This window comes from Chlorocebus sabaeus, chromosome 7, assembly GCF_047675955.1.
Source record: "Chlorocebus sabaeus isolate Y175 chromosome 7, mChlSab1.0.hap1, whole genome shotgun sequence".
Classification (NCBI taxonomy): Eukaryota; Metazoa; Chordata; class Mammalia; order Primates; family Cercopithecidae; genus Chlorocebus; species Chlorocebus sabaeus.
Window position 1 is genome coordinate 3,857,463 of NC_132910.1, and position 25,493 is coordinate 3,882,955.

A 25,493-nucleotide genomic window follows, 5' to 3' on the forward strand; every position below is an offset into this window, starting at 1 on the left:
TCTTTCCCAGTTGTGCAGCAGATCATCCATGTTATCAGGAATTATGCCTAATACAGTTGTATCTGTCACAGACACAATTATACACCGGTGCAAACACTGGTGCTAGGTGAATGTTCATAACTGTGCTGATCTTAACTAGGCTTTCTTATGTTCCTGGGGGCCAGTGGGTCTGCATTATTATGCCTTGGCCCTCCTCCACAAGTCTCTTATTTTCCTCCTGAGACCAGCAGCTAGCCCAAACCTAATTTCATTTGAAAAATGGCTGAAGGGTAAGAAGGAGCCCAATTACATCTCAGCCTGCAACGTGTCTACTAAAATCTCACTGGCCATTCCCATAATCAAAGTGCTGAGTCAATGACACTACTCTTTGTGGGTGGGCACTGTAAAGTTGCATAGATAAGTGAATAAAAGTTCATTTATCTAATGCTTAATCTCTTCTTTAGCATTATAGTATCATCTATTTTTACTCTCTTAGTGTTTTCTTTGTGATTTTTATTTTTCCTTTTGCCTTTCATTTTTTTTTTCCTGATTTCAGCTATCTGGTTGTCTTGATACTCTTTCAGATAACTTTATTTCAAATTATTTAGAAAAATACAAGAAATTGCTTATGTAACATTTCAGGAAGTTTTAAGAAAGAAAAAAAAACTAATATTTTGGTTTCTACTTGGTTTTCTCAGGATTTAAATGAGGTTTACAGAAAATGATCACACAAATAAACATCTTTCTAAAATATCTGTCTATATACAATGTCTAATACATGCATTGTTACTTTCTCAGCCAGTTCATCAGTGGCATTTCAGTTTTCAGATACAGCACTAAATTTCCTATGCTCTAATTTCTGTCCAAATTTTGTATCCAAGAAACATGACAAATCAACTATATTTAATGATCACAATCACTAAATATTTCTTTGGAGAAAAATTCTCAAAAAACAAAGTAGAAGTACTGATTTGGCAATTTCAAATGATATATACCATAACCTCCACGTTCTAGATGCTATCTGATTCTTAAAGGACTTTGCCACCATGAAAATGTTACATTACCAAGACATGCAGGATAATCTAAATCTCACAGAGGAGAACTTCCTCTGTGTCAGGAGGACAAAATGCAGCAGGATTCTTTTGATTTAGGATTGCCTCTTCCATCACGAAGAAAACCTGTAATAATGATAATAAAAGTAAACTAGAACGACTAAGGTGATTTTAGGTAAATACCAGACCATGAACTCTGATTCATGCTCGGAAGCTAAGATAATATCAGGTAGTCAGTAGAAGCCTATTTATTGATAGTAAATACTTTAAATGTCAACATTTTTCAGAAGCTAAAATAAAAACTAAAGATTTCATTTTGTTGCATTTTTTATTTTTAATGACAAGGTCTTTCTCTTATATTTATTTCAGAGTGTATGACTGTATAGATTCTACTAACTACATAGATTTCACAATATTTTAAAAATTAATTTAATTAATCTGTTTTTCAATCTTCTTGTATTAGAAGTATTTTTGTCCTTTTCGGTTTTAGGAAGTTAGGTTCCATGCTTTCTTTTTCTGATCAGTTTTAACCCAGTTGTTTTATTTCTACTTCTGTTGGACCAGATCTTACTTGTAAAGCAGAAAGACTATTTGACTCCAGAAAAGATCAACTAGCTTTGTGCTAGGTGTACCTCTCTTCCTCCTTCTATTCTTTCTTTCTTTTCTGATGTGCCAGATACACATATATCTGCAGTATAAATGATATGTGTATAAGCAATATACATAAACATATAAAGAATATGTATATTATTGGCATATTTCTTGTTAAAACAAAGAGTCAGCATGTTGTAATTAAAAAGAAGGGGTACGAGGAATATAGTTCCTATCTAAATACTTCAAATTACTAAGATTTTACAGTAAGTAAATTATTCAATTCCTTAGCCTCATTGCTATATAATCTAAAATGAGTGTCTTTGACCAAAGAATGTTCATCTTTTAAGGATAATGCCGCCCTCGGATGTAAGTAATTATTTTAGGAACTAGTATCCTCATGAAAATTGTTACACTTTTGAAAAAGTGACACATAAAAAATTATCAGTTCTTCAGCTCAAAATTTCTGTAACTGGCTGTTTAACAACAACAACAACAACAACAACAAATCTTGGACTTAAAGCCAGTAATCTTGGATTCTACAACTCTTGGTCAGTTTCAATGACTATAAAGGGCTTCAGTTGAAGATTTCTAAGATAATAGGCTTCGATAGAAGATTTCTAAGATGTCTTTAATCTCTGGAAGTCTACTAATCTAAGATTGATGCACTAAGGAAAAAACATACTCAATATATCTTTAATAACTATTGAAAACGGAAAGAAATCTTAGAATAAAACTGATATATCTGAAACTATTTCTATGTTATCTGGGTTTACTTCCAGAAATAAATTTGTAAACACTAGTCATTTGCAGGGAGCTTTATATCTCATAGTAACAGCTCCTATATATGAGATTTCAAGTAAATGCCTAGCAACATAGGTACTCAAGCCCTAGATAGAACTTAATTCATGGAAACACACAGCTAATGCTTGAATTCTCCCTATAATCTTCCTAATCTTCCTGCCACTCAGTTTTCAAGCCTACATTTTCACATCTCCTGTGATGAAGAATGTACTATCTTCAAAATAGCTCATTTTAATTCTGGAGAGAGATATATATAGCATATATACACACAATAATTTAAATAAATGTAAATATATATAATATGTAAATATATATCTATGGTGCAAATAAATATGATTCTATAGGATGACATTCCTATGTATATTTATTTATGATGCAAATAAATATGATTCTATAGGGTGACATTCATACCTCTCTCAAATTATTTTATTTGGTGCATGTTGAAGTGTAGTGATGATAATTTCTAATTTCAGTGGTGTGACTCAGCACCAAGATGGAAAGACCACAGGTTTCCATGAGAAAAATACTTAATTTGTGAATCCTGCCACCCCCACTTCTTAGCTGTTAAAGATGGGCAATTTCTTAAACCTTCTAATTATTTGAAACCTGAGGTGTTTCATCTGTGAACTGTGTATAATAATTTTTAACTTGTAGATTTGTAATAAGAATTAATTTAGATAATCACAAACAGTCTGCATGGCTATGACTGACATAATCCATAGGCTAATCCAGGCCCTCCAAGAAGCCTATGTCAAAAGGAAATAACTAGATATTAAGAAAAAATATTTCTAAGAAAAATCAAGGAGAGATGAAGGGAAGCTGGGAGAGATGTCAGACAGTGACACAGGTATGTCCCTAGGTACAGTAGAGATGGAAGGAAGGAAGGATAATTGGGTGCAAGCAACGGAGAAGAAATGCCGTTTTAAAGGAGTCTTATTATCCCTGCCATGCTCCATAATTGCCTGGAAGCAATGTGCATAAAGTAAGCTTTATGCAGTGTACATGTGATAAAGGGCTTTAGAGCACAGCAGCTAGAGTTGTTGGCCAGTTACTATCTCTGCAGGTGGAGAGCCTAGAGACAAATGTTTACGGTCGCCATGCTCTATTCTCTTACCATGACACACCTACTTCACACAGGTTCAGAGAGCATCTGTTTCATGGTTCTGTGGGCGCTTTCTCCTAAGAAAGAATTCAGAAGAGGCAGGTTACTAGAGGAACTGCAGCCTGTAGCTATAGTTGATCATAGGACCTCACCTGGTCCCTATCCTCCCCCTCCTCCATATCCAGTCTGAATTCCCCTCACTATGATCTTGGCAGGTCATGGTGGCCTAACTGGTGATCTGATCTAATTCCTCATTCTTGGGGGTTTCACACATATTTCTCCCTGCCCCAACTGTGAGAAAGAAGTCCAACTTCTTCCTGATGCTCAATATCAATTATCCTTGCCATTATGGTGACTCCTCTTTTGATCTCTTTGCATGAGTAATTCATAACTATTAGTTTGATGGAGCCTTGTTGTGTTTTCCGGCAAGAGTCACGGGAATGGAGCACAACATAGAAGTCTCTGACAATATATATACTGCAACATGAAGAATGTCACCCATACTTTCAGAATCTTGTCTCCATGTTGATGTTTAAGCTGTGTCTTGTTGCTTCTGGATGATGAGCTATGTGTGTTCATCACAATAAGTTTGTACCAGCTAGCATATTTTTAGAATATTTCTACTTGGATGAGACCATGTTAGTAGATTACAATTGGCATGGAGAGAGTGTTTACACCATGTCATGATACAAATATTACAAATTTGTCCTCCCCCAGGGAGAGTGAGTTGTTACAAATTTATCAGCACTTAATGAAGTACAAAAGTACCTGGAATAACATCATTTTGTTCAACATCACTTTGTTATAATATTGATAAGAAAAACAAATATAACAACACACAGCCAGGGCCACTGACTGTGTGGAGCATGCAGGTTCTCCCCATGTCTGTGTGGGTTTCCTTCTATAATCAAAGATATGGAAGGTGAATTGGTGTGTCTACATGGTCCCCATCCAAGTGAGTGTGGGTGTGAGTGTGAGTGTGTCCTGCAAAGAGATGCTGTCCGGGTCAAGTTTGGGTCCTCAAGGTTGGGTCCCACCTTGTTCCCTGAGCTGCTGGGATAGGCTCCAGCCACCTGTGGCCCTAAACTGGAATAAGCAAATAATTAATTATCTTACTTGCTTTTGTCACTTTTTCTTAAACGTATGCATAGCTCACATTTATTTCCAAGTTTAATATTAGAGGTGTTTTGGGTCTTTATTAGAAGTTTAGTTATGTTTTTGTAACCAGAAATATGCCCTAGGAACTTAACTCCTGTTTATATCAAGTAGCTTATAGTAAAATTGGTTTCATTATACTTTGTTTCACTGAAAGTCACAGTTTCCAGAAGGTATCCATGATAGTAGGTGAGGACTTAACTATTTGTGATACTCTCGTACATTCTTTATTGCAAAAGGCATACTCTGGTTGGGTGATATACTATGTGGGATTCTGTTTTTGTGAATAAAGCCTTTCAGAACTCCTATTGCTGGCTGAGGATCTGTGGGCAGGAAAAGCAACCATGCCCACAATAGGTATATACACCTAAAAATAGAAATCCAATGACACTTATGTGATAGAAGGAGCTCAGAGAGCCACCCTGCCATCAGATGAATAATACCATATAGGGGGATGAGTTATGTTTTTAGGAATTGGAAAGAGAGGCAGTATTGTGTTCAGACTATTAATTTACATGTTAATGCCAAGAAAATGCATAGTATATTTTACTATTTCAGATATAGCACATCTGAAATATACTATTTCAGATATAGCACATCTGAGATGCTGCCAGCTTGCCTTTAAAAATTCTAATTGTCTTTACTTTGTTCATCTCAGTCACCTGTATCAACAAATCTAATAATAATGAGGAAGTCCATCGAGATTAGAACTCATTTGGTTATATGTTCTAAGTTGTATGGGAAAATGAACACCTAAATTGCACTGTGGTCAATTTTGGTAGATTTCCATCATTTTGCAACCTATCAGAGTACTAATGCTATCTATTTCTCCCTAAATTTGTAAAAAACAAACATTAAAAATAATAAAAAAGGAAACTTCTAAATATAAAATGTGAAGTTATAGTTCCAAATCTATTTTTAAAATAAATTCTAACAATTAATTTAGAATTACATTTGATTATCTAATTTACCTGGACCCAGTTCTAAGTTGATGTAGAGACAGATAATTATATTTCTAAATATAAATTTACCCCAAAATAACACTGATTAAGAAATAAATTCTAGAAATAACTTCACAGGTCAAATAACTTATTAAGGTGTTTAAACTAACCATCTGTATTGTTGTGCTTAGTGGAGGAAGGATTATTTAAAAAAAAAAAAAAATAGGTGCCAAAGAAAAAAATCAAATTAATTGGTAGCAGCTTTGGAGAAAGTGGAAATTATGAAATAAATCATGTTTTGAGTAAATAAGAATTACTATTCTCACTGCATAGCAAATATATTACATGACTTAAGCTATTTATATTAGGATGCTTTATTTTGATACAAATATGCTATTAAAGGGAATAAAAACCATCCTTATCAGCAATGAAAAAATCTTATGATCAGCAAACAAATAAATAAACTTCTATCAATCTGCGTACAAATGATAATTTTAAAAAATATTCTTTTATTTGATCACCAGTCAGACTAAATATTTTTTGAAGACTTATTTAGCACTTTTATTTCTTTCTTAAATTTTTCGCTAGTATGTTTCTCATTTATCTGTTGTTTTATTATTTTATTTCTCAATATGTATAAATTTTAATAAGCTATGTTAATCATATGTTATAATTACTGAAAACATTATCTCCTGGAGTTTGTCTTATAATTACTAAATTGTTTTTGAGGTAAATTAACTAAGGTAGTAGGCTGCTCTTAGGTCTTTTGCTCAAAGTTATTAAATTTATCTGACCATTTAATTTTGGAGTCCTTGAGTACTTTTTATTTCTCTGCCTGCACTTAACTTTTGGTATTTCTCGGAACCTTTATTATATGCTTTTCCAAGGGGGATATAAACTACATCGACTTCAAGCTGTGGCCAAGTGCTGATGACCCTTACTTTTATATTATCAGTCCGGCTATCTCCTATGCTCTAGCCAGATTCCTGCAAATTGCCATCTGGGTGTTCCCTACTCACTTCAAATGAAAGAAGTCCCAAATTATATCTGACAACATTTTCTACCCTCAGAAATGTGCTTGCCTAAAGTTAACAGAAATTGCCATCCAATGTGATAGGCTTGAATTTGCTTGGTTTTAACTACATTCCTCTCCTCTCTACTCCTATGTCTTTTAAATCTACCATTTAATCTTCTTTCCATCTGACACTGCACTGGGTCAGGTACCATTTTCTTTATCATGAGGAGCATGTTTTCTTTCCAATGCTTAAAATCTGTCTTTGAAAACAAAATAAACGTATGGAAGTAGAAGGGTAGAATGTGGACATCAGAGGCCAGGAAGGGGAAGGGGAAGGGAGGAGGCGGAGATGCTGGTTAAGGGATACGAAATAACAGCCAGGTAGAAGGAATGAGTTCCTGTGTTCTGCAGCACTGGGGGTGAATACGGTTATCAATTACTTCTTGTGTATTTTCCACAAGCTTAGTAGAGAGGATTTTGAATGTTTACAACACAGGTAATAAATGTCTGAAGTAATCGGTATGCTCATTGCCATGATTCGATCATTATATATTTTATACATGTGTTGAAAGATCATTCTGTATTCTATAAATATGTACAATTAATATGTGCCAACAAAAAAAGAAAAAAATTAAAATCATCTTTTTAAAGTTCCCATTCTAATCATTTTTTCAATTTATCAAATCAATTCTGAATTCTTTGTGAGAAAACGTAATTAAGACTAATTGTTAAATACGCAAAATAAGATATTGAGAAATATGTTCATTAATATTTGTTTTAGTATTATTCAAATATTTGAATTTTAGTAATAAAGTAAACCTGTATTTCTGTGTTTGGTAGCATAAACAAATTTCTTCTTAAGTTAGGTATTTTGATGGGGGCAGCAGCATCACAAATGTTTTTGATAAAATGACCTCACAATTAGGCTGATACTCTTATGTGTGGTTACATTTAAAATCACGGATATTTATAACCCTTGTGCTACTAGACAGTCATTCCAGATTCCTGACAGAAATCAGCAGATGATAATAAACAGTCAGACCTTGACATTATTAAATGATACATGAGACAGTTATGCTAATTTAGCCTTTGACTTATCCATCATTTACCATCCAAAAGTCTCTTTTGAAGTAAAATTGCAGTTCTATTACTTTAAAAATGTGGCTGTGCACATATTTTTTCATCAAAAAGACATTAACTTTTCAGAAAAATCACTAGAAAATTTAATCTCTATTTGATTCTGGAGTTCAAGGATAAATAAAACATGAACTGTATATTTTACGTCAATTAATTTTACAAATCACCCTTCACCAAGATTTTAAGAAAAATGATTACAATTTATTTTATTTATAATATGTGAAGAAAGCCTATCTTTTTTATATTATCATAGTATATTTATTTTATGTTGAATTTTGTAGCAGATGGAAATAGCTGTGGATTTTAAAGACAGTAATGCTAGTTGTCATTGCAATAGTAAGGATAAAAGTTGGACAGTGGGACATTTTTTAAGCTATTCTATACTAAATTTGTGGTGTTGGGGGACTGATTCTGTTTTGCTTTATACAGGTGATTAAAGCAGTAGAAGAAGGCTATCGTCTGCCAAGCCCCATGGATTGTCCTGCTGCTCTCTACCAATTAATGCTGGATTGCTGGCAGAAAGACCGAAATAGCAGGCCTAAGTTTGATGAAATAGTGAACATGTTGGACAAGCTGATACGTAACCCAAGTAGTTTGAAGACACTGGTTAATGCATCATGCAGGTACAAGGCCAGATCCAAATGATTTTCCAGAATGTAGCTAATACAGATTGATGTCACAAATATTTTATCAATTAAATCATTCTTGTATAGACATTACTCTATGAATCTATATGACACTAATTTATTTGGATATATTTTTTCATGTTACTCTCTTACAGTGAAGAAATATGTGACTAAATTATACTTAAAATCACCTATACCTAATCTAATAGTGTAAAATGCTAGGTTTCAGTAAAATGAACTGTAGCCATGTTCAGTTAGCATTAAAAATAAATAAATAAATAAATAAATAAATAAATAAATAAATAAATAAATAAAAACTTAAATGTGTGTATTTTCATGCACTTTGGAGGATAGGTGAGGATGAGGAATATAAGATTATAACCTAAGAAAAAGCCAATTAAGCACTGATATATTTTAAACCCAAGATATCTAACAATAATTACTCTGATTTCTTTAGAATATATTTTAGTGTTCATATTTTTGAAACATTGACAATTTTAGGGACCCTTTTGCTCTTATCCAGTTGCAGACAGATTTTTAGTTAATTATTAAGTGTGTAGTTTGAATGAGATTTAAAACTGATAAAGGAGTAATCTCGTGGAGAAAATTTATGTGAGTAAATGAGCATATTTTTTACTTTTCTGAATAGCACATGAATGCATTTAAATAATGTTTCATATTTGAAAAGCATGCCTTTTTCTTTATCTGAAAAACAGAATTATCTTCTCAAAAAATAAATCAGTTTGATTCTGTACTAGAAAACTTACCAGATTGTTTTTTTCACTATGATTGAGTTAGTTGTCTATTTTTACAAGAAAGTGTTATGTTAGTAACTAAATTGGCTGCCTATTAGCATGGACTAAATGAGAAACAATGTGTTAATAAAGTTAGAAAAGTTCTATGATTCCGACATAACATTTGTTTACTAGATGAAAAGTCATTTTAAATACAAATGATGAATGAATTTTCAAACTCTGTTCAAGCATCATTAACTTCCTGTGGTAGCAAATGGAGAATGTATCTTCTTAGCAGTTATTCCGTATGTTGTTCCCTAAATATCTGCTTTTCAATTGCTTATTGTCACATAAAATGTTAAGACTTTCTCTCCTCTACCTGTTTGAATTATATTACATTGTCAGAAATGGACATATGAAAAGAGTAAATACTTAATGTTCTAAATTATTTAATTTAGATAGGCATCATTATTATAGCTTGAGAGCATTTAAAATTTTCTAAATAATTTTATTTCATTATATGCAATATAAAGGATTCAGCTTTCTAGGTTTTGTTTAAACAGGTTTTGTTTTAAGACCAAATTTACCACTCACTGCCTTTCCTTTATTCAGTCTTCTGCATATCCTGACTCTAGAAATTGTTAGTTCCTGGTCCATTGTCTCACCCTTTCTCCGTCCCTACTTATGTCACAAGATTTGATGACTTCAGTAACCATGTAGATGATATTCCAGTATCTCTAAATGTCTTGAATTTTTATGCTTCAATGATTTTATTCTCAAATCTACCTTGTACTCTCCTTTCCATGCTGATATTCTAGACCTTGCTATTATCAAAATTGCAATTCTTTCATCATTTCAACTTCAAGATCTTACTCTCCAACTGTTTCTTTCTGCAATTCTCTAACAATTCATGCCTAATGGCTAAAAATCACTATAACGTCTTCGTTTATTCATCCAACATCTATTTACCTTTATACTCTGTGTCATGCTGTGGGCTAGGTGCCAAGGATACAACATTAAGCAAATAGACCTAAGTATTTTCCTTTATGAAGCCAATATACTGTTGGGAGAGAGACGCTGAACAAAATAAAAACTTCAAAACCAATTGTGTGTTTGGTTTTGGAGTGGAGAGTGAGAATTAAATTCAAGATGAATACTAGAAGGTTAGATTGATTGTGCAGGTGAGATATCATGATATCTTGAAATAAGGTGGTATTAATATTGAATGGGAGAGAAGTGGTTGGCTGTACAATATATTGGAAGTTGAATAGATGGTATGCACAATGCTAGGTTTTGAGAAAAATGAGGACAGGGAAGAGGTGGACTGTTGCATCATACTATAATGGGGAGGACTTCAGGAGCACACAGATGTGGAGAAGATGAGTGTGGTCTTGGACCTGGGGCCGTATTTCTCTGAGAAATATGGAGGCACAAAATAGGCATATGGATACAGAAGAATCTTAGTCTGGAAATAAAAAATATTTGAAAAACAGATACTTTTTAAAGACATGAAAGTGAGTAGAATTACCTATAGTGGAGTTATAGCCTAAGTAGAGAAATATAGGGCCACGTCCTGACTCCCTTCGAGTTTTAAAGTCAGGAAAACAACAACAACAACAAAAGACTAGCAGGCAAAGGAGATTGAGGAGAATCCAGCAGCACACACACACACACATGCACACGCGCGCGCACACACACACACACAAAATTGTGATTTAAACAATGTTGAGACAGAGTAGGATTTCAAGAGTGAGGTGGGAGGTGGCAGTTGTGTTGGCTGAATGTTTCCAAGAGGTCAGTCATTTTGTACTTTGAAAAGTGCTCAAAGATTTTGGCAAAAGAAGAGATCTTTGCCCATCTCAACTCGAGTAATTTTTATAAAATTGGTTTTGAAGAAACTACATGCAAGTGTAAATGGAATGTGAGAAAGTGGAGAGAATCTAAGTAGAGAGAAAAGTATTTGTGTCCTTTTTCTTATAGTTGCAATTTACTTAAGTAAATTTCACATGTAAATGATGTAAATTTACATGATGGACATGTAAATTATTTTTAATGTTTAGTTCCCTTTTGTCATGTTTTCTGATTATTTCCTTAAGATACATTTCTAAAAGTCATCATCATCATTATATCATTATTATTATTGGCAAAAGAGTGTGAAGGTGGTGTCATTAAAAGTGTCTATTGATTTAGTTGATTCTATTAAGTTTTGTTTTGTATTTGGGGTTACATTTTGTTTTTCATGTTCTACCACTCCTAGGTGAATTAAGACGCACTCTATTTAAGAGCATAAAATGAAGAATAAATAGTTTCTTAACTTTCAGATAAATTTACTTCAATGAGCGTAAGTTCCTCTAGCAAGTCTATAATCGATTGGCTTTGCACAAATTATCCCACGTTTCTATAGTGGGTAGCATTTTTCTTATCTTCATAAACAAAAAGTAGTATATCTAAATCACCACATGGCAAGTTTTTAGTAGAAAGATTTTTAGATGAATATTATGTTTACAGCAAAATTGAGTAGAAAGTGCAGAGCTCTCCCACGTACCCATTACGCTACACATTATGTAGCCTTCCCCCACCCCATTACCAGCATCAACCACCAGAATGATACATTTACTACCGTTGATGAATCTGTTTTTCCACATAATTATCAGCCAAGGCCCATAGTTTACATTAGAGTTCACTGTTGGTATTGGATGTTTTACAGATTTAGACAAATCTGTCCACCATTATACCATTATACAGAGTGGTTTTATTATCCTAAAAATTCTCTGGGTTCATCTATTAGTACTCAATAAAATTTTTAGCTATTGTTTTGTCTTACATAAAATTTACTTATTAGTAAGTCCTCATGTTAAGTTGTCATTAATGATGGATAAAATAATCTCAGTAGACTGATTTTGTGTTCTCCTGTATTTTAAATTATTTTCTTCCATGTTAGCATTTACATATTTCTCCTCTATAAATATACTTACAGACTCAAAGATCCATTGAATATGTTAACATTATAGTAAACTTTGTTATGAAAGAATTAAATTGTTACTTTTAATATTTATGTTTTATGTGTTTTAGAGTATCTAATTTATTGGCAGAACATAGCCCACTAGGATCTGGGGCCTACAGATCAGTAGGTGAATGGCTAGAGGCAATCAAGATGGGCCGGTATACAGAGATTTTCATGGAAAATGGATACAGTTCAATGGACGCTGTGGCTCAGGTGACCTTGGAGTGAGTAATTTTTCTGATAATTTTTACATAATTGCTGGGGCAAGAAAAGTTGTTCAAAAACCAATTTGGATGAGGTCAAGGGAAATCAGTTAACCTTTGTGGATGTGTGGCAGCTCTCAAAGAAGCCTCATCATCTTTAGCCTGTATTGTTAACAACTGCATGGTTAATGCTATGTGTGACCAGTATCTTTGCTTGTTTGCTTCAAACAAATAACATTGGCATACTTGAAGAATTGGAATAACAGCTCCTTGGCAAAATACTGGTGTTTTGTGTTGTGGAAAAGATGTTTTCTTGACAAGTTTTTTTATACTGGTATCTATGTTATATGAATGTAAATACCAAACAAAATAAACTGTAAGCACAATTGGTGTGGCTAGTCCTACTTAAGGACCAAACATATTTGTACATTTCGGCTCTCTACGATGAATACCAAGGTAACAACAGCTTAAACAAAGCTTCCCTGGCAGGATCTCATTTAATTTCTAAGTGGTGCAGCTTACATTCTTGCGATCTAAGGATGTATCAGATCCTGCCTCTGATTTATTATTTGGTACAATCTCAGTGGAACCAATTGTGCCATTTTCTGTTTGCACGTTTAAGATAAAATTTACCAAATCTTATTAAATAAAAATCACTAAAGTTAAATATTAAATTCTTTAAGGTTGTAAGTTGTTTGTATTTTATTATATACTCTGTACATGTGATTGTTTTAGCCTAATTGTTATTTGTGAAAATTAACTGTCTTTATGGTGGTTCCATCTAGATTACAATAACATTAATGTTTTAGCCTGTGAATACAATGATAACTTACTTCAAATTACCTGCCAATTCAAAGGTTAAAATATTGTAAGGTTTAGAAAATGGTGGAATATTGTGAAGCACTAAACCATAGTCGTTATTTCATTCCAACACATGATATGAACATTGAGCAGTTCTCATTCACCATCTCTATTATTCTGGCATTCTTTGATTCATTGAATTCACTGCTCCTCCCTACAAAAGGTAACAGGGTACCACCATTTATCACCAATTAAGTTCTCATTCTCAGCATTCTCTTTCTTCATACTGATAACTAAAAGGACCTGAAACCAGCCACTCAGCTTGCTTTCTTAATTTACTGAATCTCATTCTCATGGTCTGCCAAATCATATCTACTTGATAACACATATACTTTGTCCATTATTTCTTTGGACGCTCAAGGAATTCATTTGTGCTATATTTAAAGTAGTATACTGAAAAATTTGCTGATAATTTAAAACTATTTTTACATGATTGCTATTTAATTTTTCAGTAAAAACGGTCATTTTAATTTATTAAAGTCATTTGTCATTTTATATTAAAATGATATTGTAGGTATTTCTTCTACCCAATGTCAGATTACTTGTAAATATATAATAAAATTATTTGCATTAAACAATGTCTCCTTTTTATTAAAATAGCACATTTTCTGTACATAGTTACATCTACTACATTTTTGCTTCTTCCTTCAAAAAATAGTTATAATCACAAATTATAGTTTTTGCATTAGTTACTTGTGTTTTACTTATATCTTTGGGGTCCCAAAATACTATAAATATGTTGAATATTTTAGCATTATAGTTTCACATTTTTCTTATTCTTTTTTTTTCTGTTTCTTTCCTATCTGCTCCTCTATCCCCAAATGCTCTTTAGTTTTTGTTTTCTTTCAAGCACTAATAACCTCTTATGTCTTATCATAATGATTCTTCTCCAATTTATTTCTTCTTGCTGTATTGCCTTTATGCAAACATTTTGTCTTTTAATTCATCTACTCTGCCCAGAAGAGTAAAGTTACATTGGGAGACTTACCAGCATTTTCCCATTCAGAAAGCATTTCTCACTATGGTAACTGCTCCAAATTCTCAGGGGTCATAATCATTAATACATTTCTTACCAGGAATTGGGCCCACAGATCCTAACTCCAAGAAAGCTGTTTTTCTGGGGAGAGTCCAGGCACTTTAAATTTAACTACATGCCCCCTTGTTTTCTCTGCTTTCGACTATATGTTTTTCAACTCTAAAAACATTTATCAAAACATTAAGTCACTCAAGTAATCAGTTACTTGTTTGGTCAAAAAAGTTGTTTTTAAAAAGTTCATCTGTTCATTTTGCCTACTCTCTTCCAAAAAAAAAGTCAATCATTGCTAAGGACTAGTGGCAAAGGAGATGGGATTATCAGCAAAAGAAAAAGACCAGTTCTCAAAACACCTTGATACTGATTTTTCACACATAATCTTTACCCCATATTAATTTTATGAAGGCTATATAATAAAATAATAAAATATAATTTTTAGAGTTATTGTCAGAAGATAATAGAAGTTGAGAATGGAAGAATACATTCATAACTGTTGTAAATACTTAGGAAAAATGTGAAAATTCATATAAAGCAAATAGTCCAACTGCCATATTTAAAAACTACATTGTAATTTGTGACATCAAATTTGTTTTCAAAGTGGGCTTAGAAAAAAGCAATAAATATACAATTTTCAGAACTACATGCTTTTTTAAAAATCTCCATCACTTCACTTGTATATGCATTGTTGCCAGTACGTGCATGTATAGCTAAATATTGAAAGGTAATGAAGAACTTAGAGGTCTTAGAGTCAAAGCATATTCATGAAAGTGGCTTTCAATCTTAGATGTGTTTGTCTGCTACTCTTTGTGCCTAAACCTTGCTATTCTGTGTTCAGTATTCATATGAAAACAATTGTGGCAGTAATGGTGCAGACTATCTCATCTTGTATAAGTGTAGTGGATTATTGTCGATAGGGATAATTGTGAGCGTGAGGTGAGTTGAAAATTGAATCCAAACACTTCAGTTAAGGACAGAATCACAGCTACTTTTTAAACTTCTTTTCAGCTCAGTACTGTCAACCTTTGGTTATTCAGAAAAAGAGCAAAATCCAATAAATTTAAATATTACACCAATTGTGTGTCAGCTGAAGAGGTTCCTGTTATCAGCAGTTACTGAAATACAGCCTTAAACTAATAAAATGAAAGTTTTCAAAATCCAGAACCAAAATCTTTTCAGATTAATACAAATAGTGTTATTCACTTATCAATAAGTCATTATGCATGATTTATTATACACTTAAAGTACATATAGGAGTACCTGCTGTCCTCTGTATTCTAGCCTCACAGTGTCTCATCCATTGAGAACCATTAACAGACCATGGTTAGATCTCTTCTTGCCAAATGTAATACATTTATCTTGTACAATATCTATATCATTGATTGCTAGGGTTCTGCAAAGTTAACAAAAAGAAAAAGACAAACATACAACTGCATGATAAAACTCTGACAAAAACAATAAATATTGAAGTTTAGGGAATATTCATTAATCTATCTTCTCCCTTCTCCTATCCAGCCAATGTTGGTTGGGGCTAAGTACCAGTGATATGGCTGATAGGGCTAAAAGACGTGTAAAGTAGAAGGGAGAAGAATGAGCAAGAGAATGAATCATCTGTAAATAGATTAATTTAAGCCTGAATAATTAAGAGTTGATTCTAACATCAACTATATACTTTTGGTTATTCTATTTTCATTCTGCCATTTTAGCATCATTAATATCAGTGTTTTTCCATTGTTTAATACTATTGAATAATGTTTGAAAAAATACTGAAATGTAAACCCAACAATGACAGTTCATAACATTTGGAGCTTTTCTAAAAGTAATCAATTTTGTCAACAAAATTCAAACTATCTTTTATGTAACAATGCCAGTCTTATCATGTTTAGATTCATAAGCCTATATCAAAATGTAATTTTGTATCGCTAGAATTGATCTTCAATATTACTTAAGATTATACATGATCATGATAAAATTTGTGTAATACTTACAATAGGAACACACTTAAGACTTTGTGTAGCTATAACATTTTCTACTTAGAAAAATGAAATTTAAAAATGCATATCTTGTACCATTTCCAAATTATTTTTCAAAAATTATTGTACATAGGGTAGCGATATCATTATTCTTATTTCCATGAAATTTATGTAATTAATGCTAAGTTGAGCATTTAATATGTTATTTAGGCAGTAAAATGGGAATTATTGGAAATAAAAAATGTGAGATTTAACTACTTAAAAGAAAATACCTTAAAGTATTTAGCAATATTTGAACAGTTATTTAACCTTTAAACATCTAATACGGTGTTAATTCTCATCTGTAGTGTTATTAACAGATATTACGATGCATTTCAAAGAAACTACTTAGTTGCTGAGAACAATTTTAACTTGCATAAATAATCTTATCTCTCCACGTTTTCACTGAAAATCACATTGTATAAAAGTATATGTACATTGCGTGCATTATTATAGTTATCCTGTCCTCTAAATCTCTGCACCTTAGTTTGACAGTTTTTCAAATAACACGTCAGATTTAAAGAAAAACAATAGAATGTCATGAGAGAAGACATCATTTATTCAGTATATAAAATTCAATGTTTTGTTTCTATAATTCTATTTCTCCCCTGGGGAGATAAGGTTTAGGATGAGATGAAAAGGAAAGACAGAGAAGTAAAAAGAAGAGGAGAAAGTGCCCTTTGACATTCATCTCAAGGGATAATTAGATAATCAATTGTTCTTGAAATAAAATTTTGTCCTGAGTTCACTGTTAAAATTCAAACAAATTTAACTTGAAATCTGTTAAGTATGAAATGTTCTGACAAAATACAAATTTTAATTTTCTATAAACACAAACGATACCCACATTTATTAATCAAATAAAATTCCTCACAATTCTTTAGTATGATATAGTTATCATGAAAAATTTAAACTGCCAAAACATTGAGCGAGCTAGAGTCTTTCTTGTTCTCAAGTCATATCCAGAAGATTAAATTATATTGTTATCTAATGTATAACAAGTTAAGACACTAGAAATAAAAATAAGTTACTAGTGATTTGATATCCTTTAGACAAAACCAAGATTTGGAATATGGAAACACATACTTCAAATTTAAATTTTGTGATTGTATGTATAAATTCCATGTTTGAAGGAGAACTTATAAATTCTTTCAAGTCATTCAGAATAAACAGTAGTGGTTATTTTCAAAGGCTCATTCCTAATAATTCCTAATAATTAGCATAGCAATGATGAATTATGCGTTTTAAGCCTATATATTATTACAACCTTATTTCCAAATCTGGATTCATTCGCGTTTTTTATGGGTTTATAAAACAGATGATAAAACACATGTTTTAAAACTTTGTTTCTAGTCCTAATTAAATTATCCAGCAGAGACAGTTTTCGAGTTAAGAAAAAATGTTCATCATTTTTCTCTTGGCTGTGTTCCAGTTTGCTAGTGAACACCCATGAATACCCAAATCTACATAATTCTTTATAATTAATAATTTACTTGTGGAAACATGAGAATATTAGTGCATAACAGAAACTACTATGGTCGTATTTTGTGACCATAGCCTCAGGCAAAGTACATGTTTCATTCCCTTCATTAGATATTTTCTTTTAGAATTTTCAATATTTTAAATTACATTTACAGAGTTCTCACTTTACAGATGAATAAATTATTGCATATAGTTTGAAGTGCTTTACTCAAAATAATCTCTTAGAATTATAATAAATTAAAAGTATAGACTTGGGTGTTAGGTACTTGATATTAGCCCTAACTTGATTATGCATTTGGCTGTGTTATATAGCTAAGTAATTCAAATTATCTAAGCCTTTGTTTCTTTATCCATAAAAGGAAATTTAAAAATCTGTATCATACAGTTATTGATATTTCTAGCATACAGGACATATGTCTATTAAGTGTCATGAATATTTATGTGTCTAAATTGGTGTGTGAATATGGTTATAAAATGTCACCAATTTATATGTGTGGAAAAAAAAAAAATATATATATATATATATGATTCTCAACCAGGGGAGATTTTGCCACTCAGGGTAAATTGTCAATGACAATTTACCTTGTCAAAATGAAGGCCTGGTCGTAGTGCAGTGCTTCTGGTACATAGTGGGCAGAGGCCAAGGATGTAGCCGAATATTCTACAATGTATGAGACAGAACCTCTACAACAAAGAATTATCCAGCCTATAACATTAACAGGTTCAAGGCTGAGAAACTCTGGTTTAGTTGAAAAGAGACAAGCTTGAACTCGTGTCTCATATTCCTCGTTTGGTCTGTAATTAGCTACTTTGTAGTCTATTCCATTATTAATAGTAATGATTTTGTTTCAAAGCTAATTTTACTAATTTTTAAGTTTCCCTGAGGATTGTCTTCCATGCCATCTCTACTGCTATTATTATTTTTATGTTCCAATCTGGTATCTTTTAGTTGTAATAATTTTTAAGCTTACTGTTTAATATTCACATTCTAAAAATCAAATATGTTTCCATCACAAACATCAATAGCATTTTTGGTGGGGGTAACTACTTGCCACTTCCTAAAACTCTGATAACAAATAAAGAAACCATAAACGGAAAAGAAAACTAAAATATTATTTTCAAAGAAATATTTCCAATACTAGTATACACAGAGCCTTGGCATCCTTTAATTTCTATTCTCTGATAATTATGAGTTTTCTTTGAATTCAAAGAACAATTAAAACTATTCAGTTTCTACCTGTAATGATTCTAATGTCTAATGCAATTAATTCAATAGAACTCTAAGAAAATCTGAAATTAAAACACACACTGAATGGAAAAAGGTTCCACTTTTCACATAATGTGTTCAATAAGGTAATTACCTAGAGAAATCTAACATGGCAAACATCTTTGTCATTTAGAATTTTGAATTTTTGATGCTTATTTTTTCCATGTAATTAATGCTTATCATTTACCAAACATACCTGACAAATACATACTTTAGGGGAATAGCATTCCTCAATATCCTGTAAAAGAATGTTGAAAAACCATGGCTACTTGTCTTGAGCTCCATAATATGTTGTTAGTTTAGAAATCTAAATATTTGTAATTTTATTTTGAATAATAAGCATGTTGAAAAAAATGCACAGAAGTATCTTGATTGAAAAGTGTTCTGAAAGCATGTAATCTTCAGCATACTGTAAATGCCAGGAGAGCTTGGATATTGTTTGATTAAAAAAAAAAAAAAAAAAAAAAAGTTCTGGTACTTTTAGTATAAAGTTAAAAAAAAAAAAAAACATAAAACATTGTTATAAAAGCAGTGTAGTGGTGATTATCTCCAAAAGATATCTATTATATAAAATGAGTGTATAGAATGAGTCGTTTTATGACTTTGGTTTTCAACTGCTTAGCTATAAAATATTGAAAGTCTATTTTAAGCTTCTCTTAGCAAAAAAAGTGCTAATGCACATTGTAGAGCTGGAGTTTCAAAACTTTTCAGTGAAATTGTACCTGTTAACTCTTTATTGGTAACAATGTGCAAATTTGTGTTATCACCACTCTGCACCACTAAAATAGTGATGTCCACAAATGAGAGCAAATATGTATTATATCATTCCTCATTATAAATATTTTTTGACTACTAACAGATGTTGGAGGTATAATTTTAGAGCCTAACCTTTAAAAATTAGACTCTGTATGTCTAAATTAGGACTGTAATCTAACTAGTATCTGCACTGTTTGCCCCTTTGCCAAGATGAAATATTGAGGTGTGCTGCAAATTGAATCAATACATCCAATGTGTGCTTTCTTCATGCAGGGATTTGAGACGGCTTGGAGTGACTCTTGTCGGTCACCAGAAGAAGATCATGAACAGCCTTCAAGAAATGAAGGTGCAGCTGGTAAATGGAATGGTGCCATTGTAACTTCGTGTAAATGTCACTTCTTCAAGTGAATGATTCTGCACTTTGTAAACAGTCCTGAGATTTATTTTAACAAAAAAAGGGGGAAAAGGGAAAACAGTGATTTCTAAACCTTAGAAAATATTTGCCTCGGCCACAGAATTTGTAATCATGGTTTTACTAAAATCTCCAGTTGTTGGTCCTTAGTCTTCATTTTTCATGAAGCAAACATATCTTGCATTAAAAGGGACATGAGGATAAACGTCATCTTAAGTTACAACAACAGAATCCTTCCCACTACTTCTACAAAATTTTGTACCTGAAATACATAAATATATAGCACTTTTATAGACTGAATTAAGGCAACCCCTTTCAAAACTTCCAGGGATCTACTTGAAAGGATATGTTTTATAGCCATTTGTGAGCTAACAAAAGCTACAGTTTACTGAAGTTTGCTTCAAGTCTTAATTGTCTACAAAAGTGTATTGAAGAGCAATATGATTAGATTATTTCTTAATAGATATCTTCTTTTGTAATTTTAAAATGCTGTTACACAGCGTTAAGTTATAGAAACTAGTGTAAAAACATGTTGCTTGATCAAGAAAAAGTACAATACAGGGTGTATATTTATTTTTTGTGTTAAAAAATTTACTTTTAGTTGCTCTTCTAGAGATTATTAAGTAATAAATGTGTATATACTGTATAATTTGCAATATACCCAGGAACTGATTTAAGACGGAGTTGTGTGTGTGTTTGCTTGCACATGTGTGTGTTACCATTCTGCTTGCATTTCTAATAGTGTTTTAATTTTAGCAACATATAGGAGCAAGTGTTCCAGAATGTAATATGAATAGGAGAAATAGGGAAGCAGTAAAACAAAATTTAACACAAGCTTGTGTCTCTTTTCCTCTCATGTGTCCAAAAGCTAATCTCTTTATTCACTAAAAGGAAATGTGTATAAGACTAAATCCCCTTTGGCTTTTTAAAAACACTTTGTGATATCAGTGACAATGCAGTTCTTGTAGCCATTAATCTTGTACCCCTGTAAGAAATTTCACCTTTCTGAGTCCTAAAAAGTATCTTGTCAAGCAAAGTTGACACCGAAGGGCACATTTTCAGCAGGATGTAGAAGGATTTAACTGTGCAGGCTTCTGTTAATGTTGTTAAATCCAGGCACATAGCATGAAGCATCACCCTTAAGTGTTAATCCTTTGTAACCATTCCCATTTTGACTCAGTTCTAGGAATTTTGACTCTAAGGCAGCAATGGACTTATGACAAATATATACATATATATGTACACACACATAAATATATATATATATATGCTTCTTTCCCTTCAGAATTTTATTTCAAGAATTGACAAGTTTTATTTGTAATGGATGTTTATTCATTTGTTAATTTCATTTTATATTCAGTTACATAGCATTGAGTTTATTTTGATGAAACAATCCAAGGTATTATGTAATTAGACTTATTAAGGAATATAACATATCTTCTATATATGCTTTATATACCACACATGATGAAGACTTATATTGGTGATACAAATTATGCCATGTATTAGAAATTGTACAAAATTGAGCTCCTGAGATAACCAACATTTTTGTATTATTACACTTTATAAAAATTATGGAATGTCATGTGATTATTCAAAAAGCAGAGCATTTAAATAAAATACAGCCTACTCATGATTATCAATGTTATTAGTACAGTAGATCAGAGAAGCCTGGATTAATGGAATTTCTCAGAAATATAGTCACATTATATTAATGATATTCTGTTTTCCAAACACTTGTTTTACTTGCATATATAAGAATAAATTTTTGGGAAATAACTCCTTCCTATTCTGCCCACCCTTTACTTAAGCAGTAAAATACCTCTTTTCTAAAGAACCAGGAAGCATCAAAACAACAACAAAAATCTAAACAGTTTTCAAATGATATATTCAGTTCTCATTATAATAAGGGCTATATACCATGGGTCCACACAAACTGTGGTGCAAACATATAATCTATTACTTTAGTGAAATTTCCAGAGATGTGAATTTAATATTTTCTTGATAAAATCATAAATAGGCATCACCATTATTAAAGATGCATTTGTTCATTTCAATAAACAGAAAATTAATGAAACAAATTACTTTTGTACAAAATAAATGGAGATTGTGTTGCACTTTATTGAATTTTATAGAAATATTCAAATCTAAGTGATAAAGTAACAATTGAGAAATTTCAAAATGAAAGCCTTATTGATTCAAAAGGAAAATTACCATACCCTTTAGGGCTGATGAATTTGCCACAATTGCTCAGACATAAAAAAGATATTTTCTACATTGTTTTCCAACTTTATATGCTGAAAGATAATTGTGAGGTCAGGGTGGAGTATATCTAAATGACTAGAACTTTAAGTTACAATATAGATTTTCTCTTTTTAACAAAAGAAGAATATAAATTAATTTGGATCAAATTTATTTGTCTTCTTTGCAATCTTGGTGATCATTTTGGAAAGTAAATTGAAAGGAAAGTTAAATAGCCACATAGTTTTCTTTTGCATCTCAATTTGGTTGAGAATTTCTAAGGAAGGTTAATATGACTTTAGAATGAATAAAGAGACTCAAACAAAAAGTACTTTCCCTAAAAAAGAGGAAAGGGTGTCTTTCTAAAATATTTGTTTTCTATTTTATATGTCACCAATTGGAAAATGCCAATCTCATCTTCAAATGTGAGAAAGGGAACAAGGAGAGGAGCAACTCTAGTAAAATGTAGTGAGGCCATAATCCAAGGCAAAGTTTAACAAATCTTGATTATGCCATTTCTTATTCTGTTGCTTCATTTTGTCACCCACCAGACTACCAAAAATAAAGCACAGACATGACAATTTTAGTACATACAATAGATTTTGCAAATAATACATAATGATATTATAACTGCCAGTAGCAACATCTTAAGGGACATTACTCTTTCACAGTATTGACCTTTGAAAAATCGGTACAGGGAGTAATTTTCAACAGACATTGATACTTGAAGTCACTCAGTTACTACTTTGACCAATCATAATTTGTTTCTAGTCTTGTCATTTGCTCATGTGTATTATTAATATAATCAGTTGCTATTTTCATAATGTATTATTTCTATGTAAAAATGTAAAGATTTTGATTTTCCCATTTTTAAAAAATTATAATGTGCATGATCTTTCATTTCTTGCATTTTAATTACCAAGTCAGTATTCTAAGGTTGTAAGATTACTGTAAAAATTATATTCCAATATTTTGTCTAAACTTAAGTGTGGTCAGCATTACTGGTTTCAGAGTTGCCTAAACAGTACAGAATACCCTTAATTCAGTTTGTAAAAGAGTTTTGACCAGTGTGAAAAAGTGAAGACACAGTTTCATGGTTCAAGTTTAAAATGGAAAATTAATATCATTTGAGTACTTATGTGTTTGCATGTCTGCTACTTAATCTCTATCTGAAAGTAAAATATTTTTAACACCATTATTTATGCCATGTAAAGTGGGCTCTCAGAAGCACAAGCACAGATATTTACCTTTGGAAGACATTTTTGGCTATAAAGATGCATTGAATGACAAACACTATTTGAGTTAGGTGTTAGAAATTTACCGAATGTATTATATTACATAGTAGAATAAGGTCCTTTTCTCATTTTGTTCTTCCTAAAAATAAGAAAAAAAAAAAGAAAGATAAGTGTGATAGTAAACTGTCTTTTACTAACGTCCTGCCAGATGTTTAACTTCAAAGTAAGTAAAAAGTAGATACAATATGATGATGATCCTGATTTTGATGATGATGATGATGATGAATAACTTGAATCAAAAAGCTAGCTTTATTTGACATTAATAAGTAGAATAAGTCATCATTTTTTCAACTCTGTAGTACAGCTGGTTTCATTGAATGTTTTTCTCTGTTATGCTGTTAATTATATAATAGTGTATCAAAAGAGAAATAGATAAGAACTTTCTTTTTCTTTCTTATTAATTCATGAAGAAATCTTTTCACACACAAATGATTGAATGTTCTTGTTCAGAATGACCACATAATCATTGCTTAGAAGCAGACACCAATTATTTTAAAAGAAAAAAAAATCTGTTTATAATAATCAGAATCAAATGTTGTTTGTTTCTTCTAAACCTTAATGGGGAAAATTGAATGTGGCAAAATGTCATGTTTATTCGGGCTGAGAATTGTATTAACAGTAGAACTTTCAGGGGTCAGCATATCTATGGCTCTTTAGGCTGCTGTAGTTTTAGAGTCAATTATTAAAAAGTATGTAAATTGCATTTATAAAAGTCTGAGAATACTTAGACTCAGTCTTTTGTTAGTATTTTTATCAAAATCTCTTAGTTTCAGTCATGTCAGAAGCAGCTCTATAGCATATCTTGCTCTGTGATATACATCAGGTTATCTCAAGTCCCTGCCTCACAGTTAATTTAAAGAAGGATTAGGATTTCTGTATTTTTTCTCATTTGAACCTTTAAGTGCATTTGGTTTGTGTACATGTTTTTTGTAGTGTAAGATATGAAATTTTATATTTTTTCAGAAAATAAAAAAACCATTTGAATACAATTACATCCGATTGTCATGCTTGACCCTCTCCGGAGAGTTTAAACTTATAGCCTTTGTGTAATGATTTCAGTTACTTCTTATAAAAATGTTTCAACTGATTATGCTAAATATTTTAAAGGCCATCAGCATCCATTTTCTTCAAAAACATACTCATGAGAATGCATTTAAATAATTTTTGCATATGGAGATTGACACTGAGATTGTAGAACAGGTGCATTACCATGTGAAAATCTAATTAGAAGTTGATTAGTGACAGTGTAATATATTATTTGGAAAAAACAGAAAACTATGCACACTATCTTGGAAACAAAAAAACAAAAAGAGACTTTCACTGAGCAGCATCAGACCAAGACTTTCTCATCACCATACATGTGCTTACAGCAAAGAGCGGAAGAGTTTCATTGTCACAGGAAGAGGTGTCATTTAATACAAACACCTCCCTCTTTTTGTGTAAGTGTTGTATCATAGTGGTCTCTTTTTGTAAAAAGCATAGCAAACAATTCACTGTATTCAAGGAAATAAATATTTGTAGTTGTTTGCATTTATATCACAATATGTGACATCACCATGCCTATGGAAATAATCCACAACTCCTTTGCATACGTATAAAATAACTACTACAAATGATATTATTTAACATTTTAGTATATATTGTATGTAAATAATTCTGAGTTCTTTGTCACTAGGTAGACTATTATTTTTGCCTCTGCTTTTCTTCAGAAGTAAAGATTATATGACCAGGTAGAAAGGATGAAGTGGTAGTGAACACGTTAGCATTTAATGAGAATACACCATTCTGTATTTG

General features: G+C 31.7%; 1 protein-coding gene across 6 annotated transcripts in view; it reads left to right on the top strand.

Moving 5' to 3' along the window:
• The window catches only part of EPHA5 (EPH receptor A5), a 288,516-nt gene extending 263,828 nt beyond the window's left edge, over positions 1-24,688 (top strand). For all 6 annotated transcript variants that reach the window (XM_073017325.1, XM_073017327.1, XM_073017326.1 and 3 more), the window contains 3 exons: positions 8,206-8,399; positions 12,209-12,364; positions 20,025-24,688. In XM_073017325.1, the coding sequence (XP_072873426.1) occupies positions 8,206-8,399; positions 12,209-12,364; positions 20,025-20,130 (456 nt within the window). In that variant the 3' untranslated portion in view covers positions 20,131-24,688. The remainder of the gene's footprint in view (positions 1-8,205; positions 8,400-12,208; positions 12,365-20,024) is intronic.
• Positions 24,689-25,493: the final 805 nt, after the last annotated feature.